General features: G+C 37.7%; 1 protein-coding gene across 2 annotated transcripts; it reads left to right on the top strand.

Annotated features, from left to right (window-relative positions):
• Positions 1-84: 84 nt before the first annotated feature.
• Positions 85-19,650, top strand: LOC123755858 (DDB1- and CUL4-associated factor 17). 2 transcript variants are annotated; one of them, XM_045738762.2, is made up of 10 exons: positions 85-303; positions 394-533; positions 3,311-3,451; positions 6,201-6,467; positions 7,169-7,287; positions 10,347-10,517; positions 12,442-12,587; positions 14,135-14,216; positions 14,621-14,764; positions 17,228-19,650. In XM_045738762.2, the coding sequence occupies exons 1-10, from the start codon at positions 233-235 to the stop codon at positions 17,699-17,701; spliced, it is 1,755 nt and encodes a 584-aa protein (XP_045594718.2). In that variant the 5' UTR covers positions 85-232; the 3' UTR covers positions 17,702-19,650. The 2 variants fall into 2 exon arrangements, with proteins under 2 accessions (XP_045594718.2, XP_069156253.1); XM_069300152.1 differs by lacking the exon at positions 10,347-10,517 and having other exon boundaries at positions 103-303.
• Positions 19,651-19,925: the final 275 nt, after the last annotated feature.

Here is a 19,925-nt window from a genome sequence, read left to right as displayed (position 1 = left end):
TATCATATTCATAATTAGGTATGAATTTTATTATTTTGCCAACACTTTAGTATGCAAAACACGAGAAATATTAAGTGTGACACCATGTTGGAGGGAGCGCGAGTGTAAACTTGACACCACAACACTGATGGCTTGGGAGGACGTTGTGTGAAGTTGTGACTGTCAGAGTTGTGTCACACTGCTCACGTCAGCGTCTGGCAAGACTTCCACTCTGGCGCCCTAGAGGACAACCATGAGGCCTAAGAGGAGACATCTGGTGCACGAGTTGATGTGCAGAGAATATGGTGTAAAGTGCACTTGGTGGTAAGGTGTTGTCTGTGGTTGCTCACTGTTTATATCTCTTTGTGGGTATACGTATGTGATTATTTACTCCTGTCATCTTCTCCATTTCAGGGCTAGCATGCAGGCTCTTCGATACGCAGTTTTTGGACCAAGACGGAAATGGAAAAATATTTTTCAGACCAAGGAGAACTCTCTCTTGGAATTGAGTGGTGACCTCATGTGGATTACCAGATCAGCTGACCATCTGAGGTGTAGGATATCTGTATATTTTTGCAATTCTTTCAAACAAAGGTGACATGATGGGGTACCTGGTGCTGGCTTATTGTGCAGTGGTTAGCACAATCTGCTCATAACTTGTTGGACCAAAGTTTGATTTCTAGGCTGGGAGATCTGTTTTGGCATGTTTTCTTTAACCCAATACCTCTTTACCTAGCAGTAAATGCTTGAGGTACCCAAGAGTTACATGACTGTTGTGGGTTGCAACTTGTGGAAGGTCAGTTATTGGCCTATGGTGACTTGTATTAGCCTAATCTGGTTTCCTGTTCCTGACAATGGAAGACCAGTTGGTGTATGGCAGATACTAATCCCTGCACTGCTCACCTGTTTAATGTTGACAACCCCATGGTGCACAAAAAAATGGTTCTAATTTTATTTATATATAGGAAATTTATTAGGAAAAGTGCATACATACAAAATGAGTTAAAAGCAGAATGTTGGAATTAAAATAATAATAATTTATTGTGGACAGGCAGCCAGTGTATTCGTACAACTTAGGCTTATATCGAGGTACCACCCCCCCCCCCCCCAAGTCAAATTAATGATCCTGCCCAAGATGTAACCATACAACAAGCTGAGTAACTCTTGAACAGGATATAGGTGATAGGAAATGGCCCCCAACCATTTCTGTCGTGCCCAGGATTCGAACCTGCAATTCTTGTTTTTGTGTCAAGAACGAATCCAACTGTATTACCAGGACCCCTATATTTCTAGATAGAGCAAATACAGTGGTACCTCAGTTTACGAATTTAATCTGCTCCCAGAGACGGTTCGTAACCCAAAAATTTGGAAACCGAAGTGAATTTTCCCATAAGAAATAATGTAAATTGAATTGATCCGTTCCACACTCCCAAAAATATTAACTTCAAGGTAAATTTTAGACCTAATTCACCCAAATCTTTATTACTAAAGCATGTACAAGTTATTGCTTACTTTTATTGATGACTCTTGTTGGCGTATGGAAGACAGTGAGGAGGGGGATGTGGAGGAGGAGAGGTGTTAGTGTTTGGAAGGGGAGTCCTCCCCTTTCATTATAACATCAGGCAGTGATGACTTCTCTGGGGTACTCTCTCTCCTACGTTTAGCAGGAGTACCAATAGGATCTGGTTGTGGCTCACTGCTTGCTTATCTTACTAAGAATCTGTCTAAAGACACTTGTTTTTCCCCACATTTTAACACTTGTCTGTAGTGAGACATCACATTGTCATTTAAAAGGTGAATGCAACGACCTGATACAGCTTTGTCTGGGCAAGTGTTTCTTTTTTAACAAAACTTTGCAGTTCTTCCCATACTTCACACATTTTCTGAATGAGGAAGGGACATCCTCTACAGTACTGTCTTTACTCACAACAATTTTTTTAGGTTGAACCTTACCACTGACTTTCTTGGGACCCATGGCGAGATATAATAACAATTACTTTTATGTTCAAAAATCTGAAAAACACTGAAATTCTTTACAATGAATTCAGGCAAGATTGTCATTAGGCAGGAGGCACTTGTAAACTGAGGCGCAGCCGCCGTGCTACCACGTGCTAGGTTGGCCGTACGTGTATCAACAAACTACATTACCCGAGGCAAAGTTCGTAACCCGATTCGGATTTTACGAAGAAATTGGGCTCGTAACCCGAAAAGTTCGTAAAGAGGGGCATTCGTAAGCCGAAGTGTCACTGTATAAACTATGCCTAAAGCCATTAATATGCATAGCATTTGAGCAAGATGTGGAAAAATAAACTTAAAAATAAGACTTTAAAACTAATTGAGATCACAAGCAAGAATTGAACTGAAGTAGAAAAAAAAATGACTAATTACATGTTGAATGGAACAGGAGAAATTGGAACAAAACAGCAGATAGTAATTTTAACTAAATAAACAGATGGAATACAATTGTCTTAAGTTTATTCATGGCTGTTTTACAAGTTAGATATTAATCATTAATGCTTGACAATAGGAAGAAATAGGTTGACATTTAGGAGGTAAGATAGGTTACATGGAGTTGATTAGGTAGTACTTAGTTTTTCTCTTAAACTGTATTAGCCTATGTATTATTTAAGTATTAGTCTAAATCTTATAATTGCACATAGCACACATTTTTCCTCTAAATATACATGGTGATCACTCATTTGCTGCTGTTAAAAGTTCAATGGTTCCTAATGTGTGTCTTGCACATCCAGACACTGGATGATAAAGTGCCAGTCATTTTCCTATTTTTTTTCCTAAAGCCATAGATGGAAACTGAGGGACTCGGGATTTTTTTTAAAAGATAGGGAAATGGTTACTGGAGGCCTAAGGAAGCAAATGTTTGTGTAGGACTTAAATCTTATGTGGTACTTTAAAACAGTTCCAGCTGTTATGCGCAGTTTGTGGATAATTAGGCTGCATGACTCCAGCTGTGATGCGCAGTGGAAGGATTAATGGAACACTCAAGGCTATCTGTTATTGATCATACACTATGTAAACTGCTCCTATACTTGGCCCACTTTAATGTTGTGATAAATTTATAGTGTAAAGCATATTAAATTAAATGTGCTCCTTCAAATATTTAAAGTTCCCTGCAGAAAATGTTTGAGTAATTTGGCTGAAACGTACTACAGTATATATCAAATGAAAGTGACAACATTTTGGTCTGTCCCAGACCAAAACGTCATCACTTTCATTTAATTTGATGTGTGTGTGTGTGTGTATTAGATAATTTAAAGCTCAGTATTGTGTCGTTTAATGATGTGTGACCTAATCAAACATGGTTAAATTTCAGATTCTTGTAATGTCATGAAGAGAATTTGTGGAGATGGAAGAGTCATGACCCTGTACACATCAGACCTCCATCCCCGGCCTATGGAGGTAGCTGTATATGAGATTCCTGACCCACATTTTAGGGCCTCTATTCCTCAGCAAGGTAATTAAAGCAAAGACATAGAAATAGACTGGATGATGTTACAGAATACAGTACAGTACAGTTTTACCTGTAAGGGAAGAATTCCCTTCATGTAAAACTGTGCTGTATTCTGTAACGTCATTCAGTAAAAGTGAAGACTTCCATGAGAGACATATTCCAGTGGACAAAACATGCTTAGGTAATATTTAATTAGAGTTAAATTGACATCATTTGCCTATCCTTGAACACTCCTGGACAATTAACATACCCCCTAATTCACCACCATCTACTCAAAACTGATCTTAAAAACACCAGTGTATGATTCATATTTGGAGTAGAAGTAGAGTAAAGTTGTCTTCAATTTTTAATGACCTTGGCTAAACAACTTTGGCAGCAATACTGTACAACTTTTGGAGCAAGACTTCCCTTGATTGCGTCGCTATTTCTTAAGTCACTGGTCATTGTAGGCTACGGATATCGTACCACGATGTTCAGGGTCTCAGTAATACAGTTGCATTCATTCTAGACTCACAATCTTGAATCCTGGGTAGGATAGAAATAGTTGGTCACATTTCCTTTTGCCTAATGCCTCTGTTCACTTAGCAGCACTCGCCAAGTTGTGCTTGCAGGGGTTGAGCTTTGGCTCTTTGGTCCCGCCTTTCAACTGTTAATCAACTGGTGTACAGATTCTTGAGCCTATTGGGCTCAAAAATCTTAGAATTTAATAGATTTCAAGAATCTATTGCATTTGAAACTATGTATGGAGTCAGCCTCCACCACATCACTGCCTAATGCATTCCATTTGTTAACTACTCTGACACTGAAACAATTCTTTCTAATTCTTTCAGTTTCCGTGGTGTAGTGGTAAGACACTCGCCTGGCGTTCCGCGAGTGCTTTGTCATGGGTTCGTATCTTGGCCGGGGAGGATTTACTGGGCGCAAATCCTTAACTGTAGCCTCTGTTTAACTCAACAGTAAAATGAGTACTTGGTTGTAAAAACGATTCTTCACGGCGGGGATCATATTCCAGGGATCTGCCCGAAACGCTACGTGTACTAGTGGCTGTACAAGAATGTAACAACTCTTGTATATATCTCAAAAAAAAAAAAAAAAAAAAAAAAAAAAAAATGTCTCTGTGGCTTATTTGGGTACTAAGTTTCCACCTGTGTCCCCTTGTTTGTGTTCCACCCATGCTAAATAGTTTCTTTGTCCACCCTGGCAATTCCTCATGAGAATTTTATAAGTGGTGATCATGCCTTCCCCCTTACTCTTCTGTTTTCCACGGATGTGAGGTTTAGCTTCCATAGCCTTTCCTCGTAGCTCATACCTCTCAGTTCTGGGACTAGTCTGGTGGCTTACCTCTGAATCTTCTCTAACTTTGTCTTGTGTTTAACTAGGTATGGACTCCAGGCCAGTAAATAGGTACCTGAGAGTTAGTCAACTATTGTGGGGTTGCATCCTGGGAAGGGTCAGTAGTTTGACCTTTGGGGGAAGGAGGACCTTGATACAAGCCTAATGCGTATACATACACTGGCTGCTTGCCCCCTGACAAAATGAATTATTAAGTGTACCACATCCCAGCAAGACATGTACCTTTTCAAATTGTCTAAAAGGGACAAGGAGCCCAAGGAAGAGCCTACTTTAAGTAGTAAAAGATGAATAGTAAGAAGGAAATTATATACTTGTCAGTAAGATCACAGCCATCCACCGGGGAACAAGAATTGGGGTAGGGTGCGTTCAACAGATGGCGCCGACCTCGTTACATCCACATTCCTGAACTCCTCAGACCAACTGGACCATGATGGGGTTATGTATACCAACCAGATGAACAGTGTACTACTGTACTTGATTACATATTTTCAATATTTTCTCAGATTTATTATATCATTTTATTGTGATTAAATTATGCAGAAGGTGATTTAATTGTTATCAAGATGGAGGCTTGATATAGGCCTCCCAGCCCTAAGCCTTTTATATTTCAAGCCTAATTAAATAACCCAATGTCACACATCGGCTGTGGTGTAATATCTGTACTTGGGACATCCAAATCTATATATGATGATCCGGCATCACCGCGTTCCTTCTTGAATTAGTGGTTAATGCCGAGATGCACTGAGTGCATATCTTTACATGTCATTATTACACACAACTATGGTACTGAGTCAGCTGGGAGAATTCCCCATTCTCGTAATTGGCAAGTATACAAAACTACATACACAATATATTTGTTACTTGGAGGTGTCAAAAATTCAAGCACAGTAATAATAATTTTGAGGAACAGTGCTTGTACTTGTTTTATTAAAATCAGAGTAGGGAAAGGGAGCCTTTTGGAAGTTTTTGGAATGTATTCCTATATTTCCCATGTAGTCTAACTATGTTGTACTCGTATGAGTTTTCCCACTACTGTTCTCGTGCTACTCGAGAGACTGTTGTAATTTGTAGTAGTCTACGCTATGCATTTTATTGGAGATGTGTTTAATAATGCAGTAGTCTACAATCTGGGATCCCGGGTTTGATCCCTGAATGAAACAGAAATGGTCGGGCACATTTTCTTTCACCTGATGCCTTTTGTTCACCTAGCAGTAAAATATAAGTACCCAGGAGTTAGGCAACTGTTGTGGGTTACATCCTGGGAGGTCAATAGTTAACCTAGGGGGATGATTCAGTAAGCCTAACTATTGGCTTCTTGTCCCCAATAATGGGAAAATTACCTTGTAAATTATCGTTGTACAGTACAGTATAATTTGTATTCTCTTATAAATCTTTTCAGAATACCAGCCGGTGATGTTTACTCTGAGGAAAGGTGGTGTGCTGACCCGTCATAACCTGGAAACTGGGAAGTTTTATAATAGTATATTCCTAAGTCATCTGCCATGTAACTCCCTGTCTGTGAGTTTTCTGTCTGACATCCTCATCGTTAAGTCGCCCAACTTCAAGTTTCATCATCGAGCAGAATGCCTCTTCCGGTTTCATGCATTTCACATGCATCCCTTCAAATGGTTGGCAAAGTTTGATATTGATGGCTCAGTATTTCCAGGTAATTTGAAGACTTTCTTATATATTCTCATTAATTTACATAACTAGATTGTCAAAGCACAATATTAATAACAATGATAGAAACATGCAATGATTAACTTTATCTTCATGTTGTACTGTATTCATGTATTGTATACATGTTGTATACGAATTCCATAATATAGGAAGGTATAGTGTCAATGGACGCCTAAAACATTATATTATGATATAATAATTCTGATTATAATGTAGGTTACACTAATTACAAAAATGATAGTAACAGTACTGCAATGTCAATAATAATACCTATAAGGTTAGACAAGCAGCAATTGACATTAATCCATGGACTAATATGTTAGGTGATGAGAATCTATTCTTTAATTCCCATTATTAGGGAGAGAAAGCCTGTACAGTAGTTAAGTTTATCAAGAAGCTTATCAAGGTTCCCATAGGCCAACTACTGACCTTCCTCAGGATACAAGCCACAACAGTTGTCTAACTCCTGTATACCTTTTTTTACTGCTAGGTGAAGAGGCGTCAGGTGAAAGGAAACATTTCTGTCCTGCCCGTGGATTGAACCTGGGTTGATTGTGAGCTGAAGACACAGACCACTGTGCTACAGGACCAATCATTATGTACATAGTCACTGTCATTGAGTTCAAGGATATATTTCCTTCTCCCAATCTTACCTATTCCAAAATCTCACATTTTGATATTTTTAAGAAAAAGAACACAAGAGGCGGTATGGGAAGCTTCGCAATGCCGAGATCCACGACGATATGCTAATTGTGATGACAGAGAAGAACTATAGTCTTATATATGATGCACAGGAAATTATGAAGGTAAGTTATCTTTGTCAGAAAATTATACCAGAGAGATAATGAAAAATTGTATTACATCATGTTGGGGGTGGAGAAAAGATTGTAAATAAAGAACAGTGTTATATTAAGAATGAGCAAATACTGTACTGTACAGCATTTGATATGCCTAAAAGAAAACAGAATTTTAAGGATGTAAAAGAAAATAAATCAAAGCCTAATGATTAAAATATTAAGAGATAATTGAGGGTAAAGTACTAGAGTAAATAGAACACACAAGGAAATTAGTTGAGGTGATACATTACAGTATATGCAGTGTTCATGTGTGCCTTTGTGTAGGGAGGGGCAGTGATGAGTAACTTATGAAGCAAGCCACCAAGATTTGGAAGTTCATGTAGTACTGTATTGTAAGAACTTGGTAATTGAAATTCCTGTAACCCGAATTTGCAAGTAATTCTAATGAATTCCTGTTAAGGTTTTTTTTTTTTACCCAATTTGACCTTTTAACCCGAATAGGAATTCGGGTTAAAAGGTTATACTGAACAAGAAACTCGAATAAATTTAAGGTCAAGTGCTTGACCTCTCAACTCAAATGCATATTCAAGTTCCTGAGATTTCTGCCAAATGAGAAACCAGAATCAATTCTAATTTCTTAATTTTAGATGTTCCCAGTAAAAACATGGGCTAATTCAAGTGGCGGTGGGCCCCATATGATTCAGATTACAGATTGTAGACAATATTACCTTTAAGGAAATGACATGCGAGGCAAACTACCAAGATTTGGAAGATCAGTTTAAAGAAATAAATCTTTAAACCTTTAAAGAAATAAATCATAAAGTATATTGCTATGATGCTTACTCATGAGGGTTTACCTACCAGTTTCTACAGAGAGAGAGAAATCTGGCTCTTGGGTCCCACCTCCAAGCTTTTCGTACCTGGTGCTTTTATATCTCTAGACGTTCAACTTTGCTGCCGTACTTGCTCTTGAAACTGCATACAGAGATACATACATCGACAACATCTCGTGGTACATTCCACTGGTGTACTGCCTGCATTGCATGTGAGTACTGTATTTTCATACATGAATCAGGTGGTCAAGTGTTCCCTTTTACATACTGAATAACTCATAAGTCTCAGCACTTGGCTTTGGTCTAATTAAATTCCATAGTCCAATCTGATTATGTTCAAGTATTTCCTATGCTGAAAGGAAGTATTAAGGATGCCGCTGTGATTCAGAGGGTGAAATATTCCCTGTAATGAAACATTCCATTTACTATATTCTTGTAGATTGGATCTATGTTCTTCAGTTCACTTGTACAGTTTTATGACAACACCCCAATGGGCCCGCTTATTGCTGGAAGCATCTTTATTGTCAGTTTCTAAGTGTAAACTATGATGGCTACCAGACATTGTGTTAGGGTGAAAATGCCAAGTAGACTTGGTCAACTTACATACAGTGTTAATATACAGAAAATCCTGTAGCTTGTGAACTGTAGTGGTAAATGTTTGCATAAACTATCTTGTTTCATGGCAGAAAAGTTAATATGATGGCAGAAAGGTCAATATGATGACAAAGAAGGTCAATATAATTGGCAGAAAGGCCCACATGATGGCACAAAAGGTCCATATGATGGCAGAAAGGCCCACATGATGGCATAAAAGGTTCATATGATGGCAGAAAGGCCCCACATGATGGCACAAAAGGTCCATATGATGGCAGAAAGGCCCCACATGATGGCACAAAAGGTCCATATATGGCAGAAAGGTCTATATGATGGCAGAAAGGCCCACATGATGGCATAAAAGGTCCTACAGTATATGGTGGCAGAAAGGTCTATATGATGGCATATAGACAAAAACAGTATATTGTACAATATGTACAGTATATATACTTGTATATTGTACAAATGTATAATATACATATATGTACATGTAAATGAAACAAATGTACAGTATATTAGACTTTATAAAATTGATATCATTTATGCTAGTTTATTTAATTTTGCTATGTCAGCTTTATACAGTATTTCAAATAATAGAACTTATAAGGTACAATATTTGCATATAAACATGAAAATATTGAATCATGAAGTAGAGTACACGTGAGGATAGGGGAAAGAGAAGCCACGGTGATGGACAAACCCCGGAATGTGAATGTGTGTGTGTAAGTGTGAACGCTGTACTCACCTAGCTGTTGCTGTGTGAAACTGGTTGGGATAATGCTTGATGGATTCACTTTGTTAGTAGCAAGTTAATGCTTGACTATTATTGAACTATTGTTGTATTTTAAACTGCAGTAATTTGCAGAAAGCACTCTGAATGCTCTATACAACTTAGTGTAGTCTGCTCAAACAAAATGTGTCAAATATGTTGGTATTATAGCAGTCTTGTGCTGAAAAAAAGCAGAGCCTATAATGACTTAACCCATCTTCTTAGGTTGTAATTATTAGTGCTAGAAAGCATATAATTTCCAAACTGAACTGCCATGTAAAAGTGCCCTAATTAGAAGCTTGTGCATCTTAATGTGGTGCATTTAGGGTTGGAGCAGGTTGGAAGCGGTAAGGGTACTGCTGTGGAGGATTTGCTGGAGTTTGACAGTGCTAACTCTTACATGAAGGAACACACAACACTGCAGAACTGGAAAGAAGTGTCAGATGCAGTTCAGTATTGATAAGTGCAAAGTCCTAAACTTCGAAAATGACAGTGACCCTTTCTTTCAGATGAACGATGCTGACTTGGGCAAATTGTGTTGCAAAAATCATGATAGACCCAAGACCTAGGCAGCAGTGTATCAATCCATATAACAAACAAATAGAATGCTTTGCTTTATGAGAAGTGGAATTCTAGATTAAGAACAAAGAGTCAAAGATGAAAGCATGTTGTTTTCTGTGTTTCATGAATACTTGAAGAATAATTTGCATATAAATTGTTTTATAAATAATTGAGTTACTTATTTAGCAAACTCAGTTATTAATGTTTGTGAGGCTTAGTAGAAATACAGATACAATACAAAGTTCACAAAATTAAAAGTATATGCCATACTACTGAGAGTTGATGTTTTCATGCTTTAATTTCCTTCATAGGAGAAGATGGTAAGCAGTATTCATGGTGTTGAGGATTTTGCATCCAACCATCTGGAACTTGTGGAAAAGGCTCCTCCACTTCTGTTTGTCACATTGGCACATATGGACATCTTAGGCTTGGGTGCGTGTCCGTGGACATATATACGAGCAGTTTCTGACTCGGTTTTAGAGGTAGGCAAATGGGCATGATATTTAGTTTCTTTAGATTTGCTATCTTCCACAACCCTTATTAGAGCATTTATCTTAAAATATATATGGTAATTGTAAATGGGAAGAATGTTACTTTCCTGATGACGTGAGGATCACAGTAGCAGCCCGTCCTCCTAAGGTTTCCCAATGTCAAGAAACTGTCTTACTAAAGTGCCCTGTTCTATCCTACCAGAGAACCCAAAACAGAAGACTGAACAGTGCCTGTACGTCAATTTCACGAGCCGCTACCATTTTCTTGTACGACGATTTTTGGCCTTAGCATATGCGTCAAAATGTGATGCTCTATTAGGAGGATGGGTTACACATAGACCAATAGACTTTTTGCTGTTTCTTATGTACTTATATGTTACCATCCTATACATTTGCTCGTATGGATATCGATAATTTTATTCGTATACAAAGTGAACTCCAAAATACTGTACTTTAAACAGTCCCAGTTTAGCCTGGGCAACCAAACATGGTTTAATTTCTATGCTACTAAAACATGTGGTACATGTATGACATGTACCGGTAAACTTATTGTCCATCACCCTCCATTATTTCCTTGCATTTCTACAAATCTGTTGCTTTTCCAGCTTCCACACATGTACTATTTTCTATGTTTAGACACTATCCTTGTCCACCTTTTCTATTCCCCTCAGTATTTAGTGTATAGAGACCTTATCTCATCTGCTCTTTCTCTTGTCTAGCTTGCCAGAGTTAATACCCTTAACCTGTCCTCACAGCTTAGTTCATTTAATTCTGGTATTAATCTTGTTGGCAATTTTTGTAATTGTATGTTTTGGTGCTTCACATAGTGCATATTTCATGCTAGTGTGCATACTTTAGTAATGTCCTCACATAGGCTGTGTATATGTGCATTCTACTTTGTATTTTTAAATACTGTTCTTATGTTTGTCAGCTTCCCCATATGCTGCTGACATTATTTTGTTTGGTGTGCCTCTTGGGTTAGTGTTGGACTCGTACACCCCCCCCCCCAGTCTTTTTTTCATTAGAGATGGACAGAAGCAGGGGGCACCCTCTTGACATGTAGGTGCTAACACCTGTGGTGGTTGTGTAGCAGCAGCCATGTGGGCCAATTAGCAGTAAACTTCTTGGCACTCTCTCTGATGTACAGCTTCGCTTGGAAGGGGTAGTTGAATGAGCCTAGATCATTCCAGGTGGGAATGATCTAGATAAGGCATACTCTGGTGACACTCTTGCTTCAGTATCACCCAAGACGTGTTTTAAAAGATCCCTGTTATGTCACTTAGAAATATCAACCAATTTTGCTACAGTATATGATAATTCAAAGTTAATTCTTATCAAAAATTATTTTCATTCTCGGTCCTACATAATTGATGATGTGATCGTTTATATATTAGCCGTATGAACGTGACAATTCCTAAAATTTTTGTGAACAATGTTTTGTTTTCATCTTCTCAAATGCGTATCTGAATAGTAATTAAATATTTTGTATATATTTTGATAATGATTCATTTTCATGGTAGTGAGTTAAGATATTTGTGGTGATAGGTATGGTAGGAAATGTAGAATAACCCAGTGAAACAGGGTTTAATATCAATCATAAGCACAATCATACACAAACTTTGTGTATACATCAAAGGGGTGCAAACTTTCAATCTCTTATCAGTAAATACAGTATAAGAATATTGTTGGATCAAAGGCTAAATCCTTGAAGTTCAACTTGACAAGTTCTGCAGGAGCAGGCTTGTCAGCAATCACCAGACAAGCCTGGCCCTGACCCTGACCCTGAATCAGCAATCACCAGAAAAAGAAAAGAAAAATAATTAAAAGTGATCACAGTTAATCAACAAGAGGAGCTTAGCCCTGGAGCTCCATTAGGAGTTTGTCCATTACTAATCACATAAAACTAAATCCACAGGTGCGTGATTTAGCAACAGAGGAACTTCTTAATGGAGGACGGGTAATGTGGAGGGATAGAAATGATATTCAGATTTCTCCTGACTATCTTATGTTCCACCCTGATGACTCTAGCAGAGTTATTCATGTCAGGACTTCAGAAATCAGGTAATAATGTTGTTAAAAAAGATTAGTTTTTTCTATAGCACTTATTAACTTGAAGTATGGGAACTATAGTTTACATACACTGCAATTGGGTATCGTACTTTCATCTGTTGACCCTTTGCAGGCTATGTACAGTATTTACAAAACCTGGTTACCCTGCCAGGATGATGATTTCAAATGTATTGTATTATAAAAAAAATTCCGAGAGAATGCCATTAGGTGATATGCAATATAAAAAACATACAAAAAATTAATACATTTTAACTAAAAGTAGTTAAACAGTTATCAAGAGAAAATGCTGAGCCACGTTTTCCAATTTAAATGCTTAACAAAATATGCAAAATAAGGATATTTTATTGGTGTTGCTACCTGGCACCTGCTAGGTAATTCTTGGAGGTTGTGATAATGATTCATAATCACTGTACATGTATTCCTAATCATTAAATAATCAATGTACACTGTTGTATACAGTAATTGTATCAATAATAACTAAGAGTATAAATAGTTTTAATGTACTACAGTTAGCCCTGGATCATTCTGTTGAAACATGACGCAAGTTTCATCACCCAACGAAAAATCGGCAATTAAAACAATAACAGACTCTGTTTTCATACAACACACAGCCCCTCTGTTTAAATCTCTGAAACATGCTAAACATTAACTCTACACATTCTCTTGTGCCATTTACATGTACAAAACCTGGGGGTCCACAGGGTGTAGTGAACTGCTCTGTCTTGTCAATTTTACCAGCATATCTCCTTGTAGGAAGTCAAGTCTGTTTAAGTTGCCTTCACAAACTCCAAATATCAGTATATTTTAAATGATACTTCAATTGAACACCAAACCTTACATAGAAAATGAAGAAACGACGATGATTCGGTCTGTCCTGGACCATTATCAAGTCGTGTGATAATAAGTTGTTTCAGTCCAGGACGGACTGAAACATTGTTTCTTTATTTTCTGATGTGTGGTTTGGTCATCATATCTTCAGCCATGTTATTGTTACTCATCGTCTGTATGCTTCAGATGATGAAGCATACAGTTGCTTCGTCGTCTGAATCACTGTCAGCTATTGTGGAAATTTTCTGTAAGGATACTCAGGTACGAAGCTACCATAGATATCCCTACTCTTGTTCACATAATGAACAGGACTGAGAAAGGAAGCAGAGTTTCCTCTCTTGAGAGCCACATTTTTGGTCATTTCTAAATTCAACACTGCATTTGGGATCTTGGAGTGCACCAGTAGTTGCCAAATGTTTGAGAGGAACCATTATGCAAGAATGTAATCCAAAAATTATTAGAAGTAAAGAGTTCACTTTTTGATATTTGGCCATGAGTTTGGACTGGGCAAATTGAGTACAGTAATTAATTTTTCTAATAGGTCTTTGAGGTAAACCGGCAATTAATATGATGTTAGCGAGTGGTTGAGTACATCCTGCAGAGATCAAATAGTACTGTAGTTGTCCACAGAGTCCTGTCAATCCAACAGTATTGTTGTCATTAACAATGCTCAAATTTGTGTAGATTAGTTACATAGTATCCTATTTCAGAATTTTGACAATTCGGGAGAGAGAAGGGAAACGGACATTAGAGGAGGAATTTGGTTACCCGGAGAGAGGAAGGATTACCAAGGTTCGCAAGTGTACCATTACTGTTTATTAACAAACAAGATATTTGTTTACATGATATGTTCAAGTAAAGAACTGAATAAAATTGAGCTTAAAATTGTTATAAAATTTCTAGAGACTGTTTTTGTTGCATGAAGTATATTAGCTCTGTGCAGTTGTGTGTGTTAACAGAAAGTGCAAACTAATAAGCTTACAGCATGACAATTTCCATAATTGTTCACAAACATGTTTGAGCAGGGGGTGTGCTCATGGGGTGCCACTGGATATTAACATTGGTTAACTGCTGATTTTGCTATGTAGTTAAGTGATTTTCTTCTCCCATCTCTCTGAGAAGTCTCAATAAGCCTGAAGTGTTCCCAGTTCTAAAACTGACATTGCGCATTTAGCATTTATTCTTTCGTGTTTCAGACAGTGGAGGCTGCTAAATATTCTCGTTCTGGACGATTAATAAAAACAAAGTTTGAACTGGATGATTCTTTAAACAGAGCCATTGTCTTCAATGTAGAAACAGATTTGAGAGTTCTTATTATCCTGGAGGCTAGGAGAGATGATGTAAGTAGTTCATATTTTGTTAACTATTCTGAGCATGTCTTGTCGGTTGCTACATGTGTCAGTGCCTGGGTCCATCCACAATGCTGCTTTGAGCCCCTTGCAATAAATATCATTGAGAGCTTCAGAAACTTGGCATGATAAAGAAATTACCATTTTTGGTTCACTGTAGATGCTTTTTGGATTGTTGTGTGTTCTATGTCTCGCATCATATATAATAGAAATCAAAAGATATTCCCTATGTCTCACATCATAACATGTAGGAAATTTATCATATACTAAGAACCATTATGTAAACACCATACAGCATCATACCGTCAGCGTGTTGTATTCACCACCGTGCTTTATGATAACAGTATCATCAGTGTGTGTATCTGTCTCCAGTGGTAAACACACATTATTCCATTTGCCATTCTACACCAAAAAGGCACTTACCAATAGGCAAATGACCAAACCTACACACGAATATCCATTTAGAGTAAAATAGTTATGTATTCTCTGTTTATACTGTACATCTGAATGTTAATAACAGGTCAAGGATTGTCTCTGCTTTTGGGCTTGCATTATGTAGTGTTGGCTTTATGGAGCAGTGCCCAGTCATTGTATGCATGATTTCCTCTTCAGGGTTCTTTTTCTTAGTTACTGAATGTTATGAAGACTGAGTCTTCAGGGTTATCCTCTCTGTTGCTGTTGGTATAACTCTAGGTGTGGCCTTGCTCTTCTTTAGTTATGCCCACTATCTTGGCAGTGCACTTTTTGGTTTGGTCTTGGGGTTAGGCCTTCGTATTGAGCTCATGCACACAGACTAGGAGCTTGAGGGTGTAGTAGTACTTTTTTTTCTTTTTCTTTAGGCCATGGCTGCTCTCACATTTTCCCTGTTGTGGTTGTACAGGGTTTGGCGAGTGCATACCTCTTCCGTCTGGGCTACTGCTTTAGGAGTTTGGCTGCAAGGATGGGTAGTCTGTTTTCCTTGCTTTGGTGGTGGTTCCCTATGGAGCCTTATTTTGTTGTGTGCTGTTTGACATTGCACTGTTATAGTTTAGTCTGGTTTATCTGGCCCAGGGTTCTTTGGACACTTTTGCTTTGCCTGGTAAATATTTTTCCACTCCTGTAGGCTGCCACCCTGGCTCACTCGTTTGCTTCTTACTTCTCTTTATGGCATTAAATATTTTCATAATTCTGTTTGAGTTAGAGAACTGTTTATTTATTAACTTGCTGAACATATGAAAGTTCCTATCTCAGAAGTAGGGTTTTTGGGAATAGTGAAATGCCAATTTCTGAGCCAGTTTCTCAGATGCTCCCATTCTCACCCCTTTTTTATCCTATCTTCCATGAAATTTGCATTGTGGTTTTGTCTCGTCATTGGGGAATGATGGTTTTACGAATACTTATGTTGTGACGCATTCTGTCCTCTCGAATAATACATTGCATTTTGATGTCCAAATCCCCAATGGAGAAAATATGATGTACTCTAAATCATAACAGTTCACAAACATTCATATTTTCTATGCTTAGATCCATTGGTTAGGTTAGGTTCAGGTGTTTTAGAACACCATTTTTTGTCTTATGTCAACTAGAGAGGATGGGTGCTGCCACCTGGTGGTAGAAGAACTAACCTTGATTCCCATTTTCATAAGTTACAGAATGACAATTGGCATTTCTTGTCTCTGATTATCAGTTGCAGAGGGTGTTGCAGATATTGTTCACACTCTTGTATTGTAGTGAGATGAATACTTGATGACTTGAACTATACTTTTCACTGTCTCTCTTCCCTTCTTCCCTTGACAAGACAGTTTACCTGAATTTACCTGTGCGATACCATTTCTAGTGGGCTTAATGAGGGACTAGAAGCCTTGAGGGGCCAGCATCTGTAGTGACCTCATTGGGGACAGGAAGGTGGTGACTTGTCAAAGGTCTCCCCATTATTCCCGAGATCTTTGTCATTAAGGGTGACAAGGTTGACAAAAACCTGTGGCAGGTGATAAGACTCCTGGGTGGACCACACGGACTCTGGCTCAAGCAGTATACCAGATGTCCAGTTTAGAAAGCCATGTTTTGCTATGCTTAAAACCAATTTTTTTTTCCCCCAGTTTATTAATAAATTTAAATAAAGTTTAAAGAAAGCTATAGTATTATCAGTGTATTTATTATGTCTCTTAAATTTATTAAATGTAATTCCCTTCAAACTTCAGGTAATTAGGAAGTTGTATTTCAACTCTTTTACTACTGATGTCCTGTATCACCACATACTCAAGTAAAATACAAAAGTTACTTCTCAATAATATTTATAATTATCACATTGTTACTTGCATAGAATTGTATTTTATTAAATAATATTGTATACAATTTTCGAACCTATTACACATGAAAATTACAGTCTACTTATATTTATATGCAAGTTTTGACAAATTTATATAAAGAAGTATTCTATATAAATGAAATTTATTTATGTTTATATTATTTCAGGAACATAACTGTACAAAGTTGCTGAAGGTTACATTTTATGACAGCCTTTCCTATGACCTCCTTCATGAAATGAACCTCTCTGTTAAAGTTGATGGAGATATTGAAACCAACAGACTAAGCATCAGTATGGACAGAGACATATTGAATATTGTGTCACACAAAGGAAGCCAACACACTATCCTGGTGTACCGTCTCAAGGAGATGATGGAAGACGACACCGACGTGAGACGAATGAAGTCGAAGAGAAGAGCGTGCGATAATGCCGGCAGCAGTTACCGCGAAGACGAGAGCGAGTCGGGAGATGGGCCACAGAATGAGATCCCAAAGAAAGTCATTAGAAAGAGCTTAAGAACTGCAGTTGTTGAGAGACGCACAGAGAGAAGAGGAACTAATAAGAGAAGGGGTAAGAGGACAACTACTAATAATACAAGTAATGAGAGTGATCACACAGATTCTGATGAGTGGGTACCATGAAGCTGTGTGCATAGAAGGAAACAAGACTGACAGTTATATTGTGTACGTACATACAAAACCAAAAGGATAGATGTAAGGTTTAGCAGGTAAATTAATGATTAATAGTGAAACCAAAGATATGCAGAAATATAAAACCTTTTGTAATATATATTACAGAAAAATTATTTTTTAGATCTGAGAGAATGAAATGAAGTGAAAACTGAATGAAAAGTATAGAACATAATATAAAGTGTAGCGCCTGCAAGAGGAGTCCACTATTAACCCTTGCACTGCACATTTGTTTCATGTGACAACTCTATGGTGTGCCTGAAAAAAATAAAAAAAAATTGTTCTTTCTAATATTTATATGCATTTCCTGATCATGGGAATGTTACAGAAAATTTGTTATGTAGCTTACCTTGACTCGGATAGACAGGAAATCTCGTGGTGACATCACTGATTCACAGGCGCTGATGGAGAAGATGCACTGTGTAGGTCACCCAGGCCAGGTGCACGGCGGCGGTTGTCACCAATATTTTATACTGATTTTTTCAATGTCACTGATTTTTTTTTTTTTTTTATTTTTTTTGCAGGTATATTATGCAATAGTTTGTAATTTGAGATACAGTATTTCTATAATAAAATGTGCAGAACATTGATACACACAAATACATCCATCACTAATATGTGCACAATATTATATTCATTGGATGATAAAACATACTGTTTCTGCTGGGAGCCCAGTCGGCTCCCTGAAGCTATCCAAACTGACATGTGCCACATTAGTTTGGGGTCATCAGTCACAGGAGTTCTGCATGCCAACCGGAGACCAGGGACCAGATTCACGAAGCAGTTACGCAAGTACTTTCAAACGTGTACATCTTTCCTCAATCTTTGTCGGCTTTGATTACATTTATTATACAGTTTACAAGGATGAAAACTTCCCAATCAACTGTTGTTATTGTTATAAACAGTCTCCTGGTGCTTCTGAGCTCATTAGCTGTTTAATAATTGTAAACAAAGCCACCAAAGATTGAGAAAAGATGTACAGGTTCGAAAGTGCTTGGGTAACTGCTTCGTGAATCTGGCCCCAGAGGCAGAACCTGGTCCACTCAGAGAGGCTCAGGGAGCAATATCCATTACGAGCACTATATTTAAAGTATGTCATGTCTGCCATTAACCGAGGAGGGCACCCAGAAAGATAGGTTGCAATTTTTTCCAGTTGGGGGTTTGTATTGTTTTGCCTATGTCCGAACAGAGCCAAACCCCCCCCCCCCTCCAAATAAAACAAACAAGCAAATCATCATCCAACTAGCGCATCCACTCATCAGTACCCCATCCCCCTCGAAAATAGGGAGGGGAAGCCCGCTCAAGCGAGCCGGCGGCCCATCACCCCAGTTCTTGACTGACGTGCCTGGTGTCCATATGTCACATAGAGCAGAACTGATGTGAAACCTCAGGATCATATCATGTAAATCCGAATTAACATGTATAACATCTCGCAAACATAATTTGTGAGCTCTTGTAAAATAATTTGTGGATGATCTATGATTCATATTATGGAAACTACCAGAAATTAGTGAGTTTTAAGTATTAGTGTATGACGTAGAATGTGTCAAAATAGGAAACACTTTAGGACAAAGTATTAGCTAAATTTCTGGGAGTGAGAACTATATTTCCAGGAATGTGAATTTTGGTTTCAGTACAAAAATGATCTTGTATGGCATGTTGACATCTGGGGCTCCTGCAGCATTTGCTAGATATTTGGCAACTTCTTTGTGAGAGAGTAGTGTACATGTAACATTGTCCAAATAATTATGCCAAATATTAGAACATAACATTCCAGGTATTTTGAAATGTTCTTTATAATCCTAAAATAAATATTAATGCAAATGTTTTAGTTTATTGTAATTTTAGGTGTTTAAAGCTTTCCATGAATAAGTAAATAAAGTTTTACATGAGAATCATGATCCATATATTTTTATGAGTAAAATACCTGTTTTAATTTTATTTAAATCTGTGGTTTAGGTGTATGAAAATTAAAGTACTTTATATAATATTGCAGTGCACATTTTTTAAAGAAGCCTCAAAACAGTCTTGCTTTGGTTGCATGTTGTACTAACCCAAAGGGCAGTAGAGTAACTTATGAAGCTGCTTTTCTGGCCAACAGGTAAGAGCCAAGCAAAGTACAGTAAAGTATATCCTATGGCACCAATGTCACAAGGGTATACATACATACTCCTAA

This window comes from Procambarus clarkii, chromosome 43 (assembly GCF_040958095.1).
Source record: "Procambarus clarkii isolate CNS0578487 chromosome 43, FALCON_Pclarkii_2.0, whole genome shotgun sequence".
Taxonomy (NCBI): Eukaryota; Metazoa; Arthropoda; class Malacostraca; order Decapoda; family Cambaridae; genus Procambarus; species Procambarus clarkii.
Note: the sequence above shows the minus strand (reverse complement) of the source record. Positions and strands in the feature narration are given on the sequence as shown.

Excerpts from the sequence above, each read along its gene's own strand:
- LOC123755858 (XM_045738762.2), top strand. The coding sequence starts at position 233 with ATGAGGCCTAAGAGGAGACATCTGGTGCACGAGTTGATGTGCAGAGAA. Across the intron at positions 7,288-10,346 it reads ATGCACAGGAAATTATGAAG|GAGAAGATGGTAAGCAGTAT; the intron begins GTAAGTTATCTT and ends TTTCCTTCATAG. Across the intron at positions 10,518-12,441 it reads TTTCTGACTCGGTTTTAGAG|GTGCGTGATTTAGCAACAGA; the intron begins GTAGGCAAATGG and ends CTAAATCCACAG.